This window comes from Eimeria mitis, genomic scaffold, assembly GCF_000499745.2.
Source record: "Eimeria mitis Houghton genomic scaffold, Emh_scaff6, whole genome shotgun sequence".
NCBI classification, from domain to species: Eukaryota; Apicomplexa; class Conoidasida; order Eucoccidiorida; family Eimeriidae; genus Eimeria; species Eimeria mitis.
In genome coordinates, this window is record NW_013574225.1 from 98815 (window position 1) to 106942 (window position 8128).

General features: G+C 49.4%; 1 protein-coding gene across 1 annotated transcript; it reads left to right on the forward strand.

Moving 5' to 3' along the window:
* Positions 1–2746: 2746 nt before the first annotated feature.
* EMH_0096340 (uncharacterized protein) lies at positions 2747–6196 on the forward strand (the record flags this gene model as incomplete). The annotated part of the gene is made up of 1 exon (XM_013500891.1): positions 2747–6196. One exon carries the CDS (start codon positions 2747–2749, stop codon positions 6194–6196), a length of 3450 nt encoding a protein of 1149 aa, XP_013356345.1.
* Positions 6197–8128: the final 1932 nt, after the last annotated feature.

Below are 8128 nucleotides of genomic sequence, written 5' to 3' on the forward strand. Positions count from 1 at the left end.
CTTACGCGCAGCATGCCAAAGCTGTCGATAGGCTCCTGAGCTAACTCTGCGCTAACTCATGTTACATACTGGCCGAGACTGGTGCATCTACTGGCGTGGGTGGATCAGCTTCCGAGGGCCACATGATGCCTAAGGCCCCAAATTCCCATTAGACCGGCCCTTCTGAAGGGAAGTTTCTCACACGACCTGGGGGCGGTGTAACGTAAAGCTGAGCAACTAGGATACCAGCAGCGAGAATGGGTTCTAATGTTGCGCATAGAATTTTTTCAGCAATTTCTATGTGCAAACATTGATCCGACGGCAGCCACTACAAGCGCGGGCACGCATGCAGTGCGCATTTGGGTCACCCACGAGTTTATTGTTGACTGTCACTCATGTATATAGAAAAGCCCATATAGTTATACGTACGATTCCTCCACAGTTCATTAATATCTCCTGCTGCGGTCAGCCCTCAGCATTCCCCGTAAGGGTGGGTTGGTGCCAGAGCCAAGAAGACTTTCGTTTTTTCAGGTTTGGGGTCTGTTGCTCGTACCGGCCCCGATGAACAATGCGGCGCCAAGCGTAACGAGAGTCCTCCGCCTTATTTGGTGACCGTCGTGAGCTGTAGTGAAGAAAAGAAGAGTTAAGGTAAGCGTTTCCTAAAAGCAATTGGCCTTTATCTCTTGCCTCTAGGAGTACTGAGTGCAGCGATTCACGGCCTGGCGTTGCGGGAGACGCGGCCAGACATGAATTATAGCGCACCTCGCTTGAGCTCATGATGCAAGAGAGCCTCACATACAGGCACAACAAAGCCTTCTTTGCATCATACGCGATCTCTGTAGACACTTGTCGAGCATTTGCATATGCGTTCAGTTTGCATACCAAGGTCAAGTGTACGTTCTTATGTAAACTTAGGGCAGTACACCTTCCTGTCCCCTACTGCAACGACAGTTCTCGATCTTATCGCAGAACCATCGTAAGCTGCAATAGAGTCAAACTAACTCAAGATACGGGTTTCCAAAAAACATCTGGCTTCTTCTCGAGTCAAAAAGCTTCCTGAGCACAGCTGAATAGGGGCCGCGGGCTAATGCGAGATGCGGCGGCCTGGGTTGCAACACAGCTTCGTGTAACCTCTGCTGCAATGCAGCCCACACACGTGCACGAAAATCCCTCTCTTAAGGCACCTAGTAACTCTGTATATGACTGTTAAGGCCAGCCTGCACGCAAGTAGAAATACACGTACCAACTTAACACAGACTATGCTGCACCGGCGGCTTCGCCGAACCCTCTTTTTTGTTTACATCAGGCTTCTGGATCTATGTTTCTTTATAAAGCCGTCTTTTTAGTTTATCGCTCGGTAATGTCTTTGATTTGATAGAGACATGCGTATCTCTATCTGACTCACACTAAGCTCCTCTGCGGCAAGTGGTTCCATAGTCTCAATTCATACGTTGGCCTGCCCATATGCATTCCACATATATATCACAGCTATTGCCTACTGCGTCACATCATAAGCTCTTCTTCCGGTGGTTCGAGGCACCTGGAGACCCATGTCTGTAGGATTTCTGTTCAGTGCTGGATGGCGCTACGATCGATCGGAGTAAAGGGTATCCTTCGGTGTCTCACCTGACAAGCATAAGTATCTACCTGAAGCATTTGAAGCATATATTGGTTTATAAGCTGGCTTTTCTATATATCACGCTACCGTATTCTCCAGGCAGCAGACCCAATGGGGCTGGCAACGAGCTGGGGCTGCACACGACAAAGAAACCTGTTCTGCAAACGTAAAGGAGCGGTTACCCTCTCTAATGAAAAAGCTAAAGATAAAGTGCTTTTTCCGGATAAATAACCAACTGGAATTTGCACCAGTGTTAATTCAGTAGGCAGTGCCGTATGCAAAGGGATAACTTGTGAGTGGACCACCAATCGAGAGACGAGCTAGTGTATGCCTTTGGTTCGCGCTGTAAACAATCTACCACAGCTTCTTTAGGAATATATGCTTCTCGGCATGGCGGGTGTTGCCGAGTTCTCGTAAACGGCAGGCTGTGTTGAGGGTTCAGGCACGGCAGCGGCGCTTTCATCGAGGGCCTTCCCACTGGAGGTTAATGCCAGCATATGAGAAGCTCTTTCGCGTTTGGGGGTAGACTATATTAAGCCAATTAAGTAACGCGCGCAAAACTTCTCCTTTTGATCGTGCACCTGATTTGTGGGGCCACAGATCTGGCCGAGCCTACATGGTTATAGACAGTATCGTTCGCAGTATCTTTTTCGGCGGTTGATGCTCTCGGCAGCTGTGTCGTGCATATGAAGTATTCTGGTGTTCATTTCATGCTCCACTAGGTGGGATAATACAGAAGAAGATGGCGCTTGCGTCTTTGTCAGCACAATAGGGAAGAACCACTGCCGAATTCGTTGCTTTGAGCCCGCCAATCCGGCGGCAGTCAGCTGTGAGCATGTTTCTTCCACCTCTATCTTCAGGTTTGTTGCATGTTGATGATTTTTTGTTCCGTCGTAGTGCTGTTAGTCTTTTCGAGAGGCTTCAGGAGGCCCCGTGTTTGCTCTCCATCTGACACCTGTCTGGCGGACGACAAATAGCTCAAGGCGTTGCAGTATCACCTGTGTTTGGTTAAGATGAGTTAACACGTTTTTTTTTCTTTCAACATATAGACGGCCTTGGTGACTGACATCCAGTGCAAACGCCACCTTTATATGCAGCTGCTCGGACACAGTAGGCGAGTGAAGGGCTACATACTTGTTGCTGAGCCTGATGGACCGAGCTCCAAGCAATGCTGCTCTGTCAGGGAGCAGTGAGATTAAGTTTTCATCGACGGCTTCTGCTGCTGAGACATCAAGCAGACTGTTATCTTTTTTGTCTCAGTCGCAACTGCGGCAGCAGCTCGAGTGCCAGGTGCGCTACTTCCTCTCGGGGAAACTTTTGAATTGCCCAGGGGATGAGGGGGCTTTCTATGAACCTGCAAGCTTAGAGCAGTACGGAGAGGATCAACAAGCATCCAGGAAAACCCTTGCTTTTAAGGCGACTCTCTCTCTTGTTCTTCTCTGGCTTAAGGCCCATGGCTTGGTTCACACAGCTGGGGTACTTTGCCCCGAGGCCGACATGCGAACCAGTGATGTTCTGTCGCAAGAGGAGTGCCAGGCTGTTTTACAGTTGCCAAAAGCTCTTCTCAAAAGACCACTCACCCCTTGTGTATCTACGGGGCTTCAGTGGAATTTGCTCGACCGCTTGATTGATGCTGTTAGCCAGCATGGCGCCGCCCAAGCATCGAGTTTGCCCAGCACTGACGGCGTCTCTGCAGCGGAGCGGAGGGCCTCCAGTGCAAGTAAGACTCGATGCTCCTCAAGCGATGAGGCAACTAGCTCTCCTGGCAGGAGTGACAGAACTGAAAACCTACACCGGGCCAAGAGGGTCAAGGGAACGTCTTGTCCACCCAGGAGTGCTCGCAAGCAAAAGCTAGAACCCGCAGTTTCTGGGTCTGATTCCCCAAGATACAGCAGTTCAGGGGTAGAGGCCTCTAGGTGGAATGAATGGCGTGAAATGGCACAAAACAAAATGCTTCTTTTGGAAGCCCATTTAAAAGGCCTCGAACTGCGTGAGTCGTCAAAACGACTAGTTGCAGCCAATGAAGAATCCCGAAATATGCTGGACCAGCGCATTGCCACCTTAGAAAGCACATACGAGAAACGAATGCGGCAGCTAGAGAAAGCGGTAGACCAGGCAACAGGAAGGCAAGGAACGGAAGCACAAGATACTACGACGCTTGATCACCCCATCAGTATGCTTGAGGCACGAAGCAAACTCGAGGCCCGTTTGGCCCGACAAAAGGACATGGAAGCGCTGCTCGTCGAACGTGAAGCGAAATTGTCAGAGAGAGAACGCCTTTTGGATGATAGAGAAAAAGAGCTGCTCAGAACAGCCCTCCGTATTGAGAAATATGATTCGCGTATAGAACAAAATGAAACGAACATGATGTTGACGCAGGAAAACGCAAGCTTCCGTTCTCAGCTTTTGCAAGCAAGGATGCAGGTGAAGGCGCTAGAGGCGCAGCTACAAAGACAGGCGAATGAATGCGTTAGTGAATGCGCAAATTGTATGCAGCCAACAAATATAAACGAAGCGAAGAATAATGAAGAGGTTTCCACTGGCGCAAAGCAACTGCCAGTAGGAACGCCCCCCGTTGCCCAGCGAGGTGGGAGCTCAGAGCAGACTTCAACGGTAGCTCTGAAAAAGGAATACGAGGGCCATGTGGCGCGCTTGACGGACGAGATTCAACGCAGCAATGACCAGCTAAGGAATAAGGATGCGGAATTCAAGCTCCTCGTCGTGGAGCTTGAGTCTGCTCGACGCAAGAATGCTGAAGCACAAAAACGTCTAAAGAAAATGCAAAAGCTGTATGAAGCCGCACGAGCTACCTGCGTTCAACACAGAAAGCTGGCGTCGTCGATGTCCCTCTCGCTTAGTTGTATGGATTTGGCTGTGGAGCCGCCGCCTGACTTTGCGGAGCGGGAAGCGCGCGATCTCCTTGGGAGTGAAAACGTTGCTCCGAATGCTCGCGAACTATCGTATAATGCAGGCAGTCGTGCTGGGCTACTTATGAATGGCCAGCCACAAATCCAAGGATACGGAATTAGGGGAGATGATTCTCGCTGGAGCAGTTGGGATGACTTAAACAGCGGAGCTCCTAGAAAGGATGTTCATGAGCAGCATTTGTGGAACGCCGCAAACGATCTGCAGAAACAAAGCCACAAGCCACAGAGTTTTCAAACAGCAGAGGAGTTCGTAGACAGTGTTCGTCCTAACTTCCAGCGCTGCAGTCTCTTTACCTTGGAAAGGCAGGCGTTTAGCTCTAGTTTCCGTACCCTTAGCAGTCGTTTAGAGGGACAAGCCCAGCAGCTCAGCGAGACCTCAGACGCTGTAAATAGAGCACTGTCTATTTCGACACCACCAGTGGGTTCTGGTCTTGGAGGACCGGATGCAAGCGAGTCACTAAAGTGCTCGCGAGTTTCTCTTGAGCGCAACTCGCGAGCGTTCAGCCTTCATCTAAGTGGAGAAGCTGGGGACTTGAACAGTCGCGTTTTGAGAGAAGAAGTATCCAAAGAAATAGTGGGTGCATCCCGTTCTTCTGCTCCACTCCTTTTCACCGAGACCGCTAACGAAGCGCCACCGGTACGGGAAACGAGTTCGGCCGGGCTCGATTTACATTCCGTTCCTCTGAAGCAAGAGGGTTCAGCGAGCTTGCCCAACGAATCCACGAAGGCTTTTGAGCAGGGCGGTGATGCGGATCATTTCACCGAGCGACGGCAAGAGCCAGAACTTAATCTATGCAACAAAGCCTTCTGCAGCAACACTTTGAAGGCTGAGCCAAAAAGTCCATCTGATGTCGGTCTAGATTCTGCAGGAAATGAAAACATAGAACAGTCGAGCGCTAAGCAGCTCCTTGTTTCCCTTGGTCAGGGTGAAACGCTTATTGCCTCTAATGCCTCCCTCAATGGCCATGATGTTGCAACTGCCCGCTCTCCTCCTGGAGTGACCCCAAGTGGAGTTTCCTCCACAGACCCTGCCGCAGCAACAATAGAGAGCAAGACGTCTGTGGAAAGGCACATAAAGCCTCAAGTCGAAGTAGAGGGCTCAGCGCATGAAGGCCCATCGGAGATAATCGAGCATCACAGCACACTGAATGCAATGGAAGCATCCTCAGCGAGGAACGTTCAAGAGGTGACAGTATCTGCCCCATTAAGGCCTCCGCGGGGAAACGCCAATGGCGGCACAGAGCCATCCGCCTCTACTCCACAAGGTTCCTATGAAGGCGAGATCCCATGCTTCTCGCCTGTTGCAGAGAACACTCCACCGGAGCCATCACCCCTGGTTATGCAGCGGGAAAATGAAGGTTATACAGGTTCCCGGGCGGAAAGTCCCTGGGCAGAAGCTTCCATTTCTTCATCTTTGCCAGCATCTCCCCAAGATCTGTCTAATTTTCCTTCCCTTTCCTGTCCAGTGGCTGCGACTATTGAAGGCATCCCTTCCCCTGCCCGCTCCAGATTCGATTCCCGCGGAGGCTGGACAGCTGAGCGTAGGAAGCCTCCATTCAACAGCAGTATTTCGGCGTCATCCTCACCATCAGAGCACGAATGGCTAGCTTGCGTTTCCCCTACAGACCCAGTCATCCACAGGAACACAACAGACAGCCACCACGAGGCATGAACTCGAACCCTGTACCCAAGCTCACAGCACTGTCGAGCTGTCTTTAACATTTCACTTCTTCCCCAGACGGAGTTTATTTCTCATGTTGAACTCATCAGACGTCCTTTTGCTTCTAAAATGTTCGAGACAGATTTCAGAAGAGCAAAACCGTACAGAAAAGCTCTGCAGAGGTTTCGAAGAACACCCCAACGCTGCAAACAGAAATAGAAGTTTTTCTGAAGTAAAAAGGGATCGATGAGGGATATGAGGGCTCAAGGTTTCCTGAAATCTAAGAGCCTCGGGTGGCCTTTTCATACGCAAAAAGTAGAATGCAGTCAACAATAAGATTCGTGAATGGATTGGTCTGGGAAAGTTGAACTTCTACTGGGGAAGCTTGTTCCTTCAATATTGTGTAGAGTTTTGCATACCGCATTTGTGTATAGAGACAAAGCCTTATTCGGGGCGAAACACATGCCTTTTTACTTGGGCATATGTGATTCAATGAAGAGAACTGGAGGAGCGGCAAGGTGAAGACAACAAATTCATTTCAGTATACAGTTGTACTATCTTGAACTGCGTCGATAAAACACTTTCTCGTGTACCCTTTGGACAACGGTGCACATACATGTAAATATTCATTTATTTGCTTATTTTTAAATACATATTCACAAAGAGTCACTAGTTCTTGAGAAATAGAGGTGCGGTAGGCAGTGCCAGGCACACGGCAACACTCTAGGCCTCAACAGGCTCCCCCAAGGACAGGGCGGTGAGTAGACAGGGCTGAACGAAGCCGTAGCAACGCAACGGCGAGCAGGGAGTCAAGGAAGGTTCCAGCACTCCTCATGATGTCTTGTGATGCTGAGTAATGCGGGAACTCAACACTGAAATTACTCACGCAGCTTCAACCTTACACGTTTGTCTCTGTTTCCCTAACTAGCGCCTGCAGCTTCAGCTGGATAAGTTGGCTCCGCTGCAACTAACACCAGATGCATTCGCTGTTTATGACACTCAGTATCCAACCAGCTGTGGCCCAGGGAAACAACCATGAACTGCTGCAAACCATGTTAGTAGCCTCCAGTGTACTTGTAGCTTCAGCTCAGCAACCACCCACCAGCTTCTACTCTGCTCCCCTGACCTCACGACAATGCAGTTCATCCCACTTTATATGATCCTTCGTTGGGATTCGCTGTCTATATTGCGACAATGTAAGTTCTATGCTTCTACGATCACGAGACTGTCTGTATCTTGCAGCCTGTTTCCAATCCGCCGTATACGCAATGTGAGCTTGGCTCCTCACCTTTTGAACCAATGCGGTGCAACCATCGCAAGCGACACAGCCTGCACTTGCGGTATCCAGCCAACTCTTCTCTGTTTGCTGATACATTTTCTGACTATGTTGAAAACTTCAAAAGTATCGCGCTGCTGGATTCACCTGTTGTTGGGTATATCGGCGTGTGCATCACGTACAAGATCTTTGCTCTTGGCGAGCAAAAAGAAAGCCGTTTTTCTCTCCTTGCAGTGTTTGTGTTGGTGGAGCGAGCCGAGGTCAGGCAGTATACTAAGAAAGAAATAGCTAGTCAACAAAACCACCTTCCTAGAACAACATCTGCCTGCTTACTGAATGAAAAAAAAAAATCCTACAACACGGAAGCTCTCGTTGATTGTTTGATTTGTAACGCCTCAAGAACTGCCAACCCAGTGATGCTTGCAGCGCCGTACTACTGAGTAGTACCTGATACCCACTAGGTATGTGTGTGCTGTATAAGCTAAAGTCTATGAATTACACTGTACAGTCAAAAACTGTGCTCTGTGTTTTACAGTCTTCAGCATACATCGATTGTAGCATGGTTTCTATGAGGTTTGTACTGACATGTATTGCGTGGAGGTTGGTTACTGAAGGCCAAAAAAAGGTTTAAGAATACATACATAAATACAGATTCAACTCATTCGCAG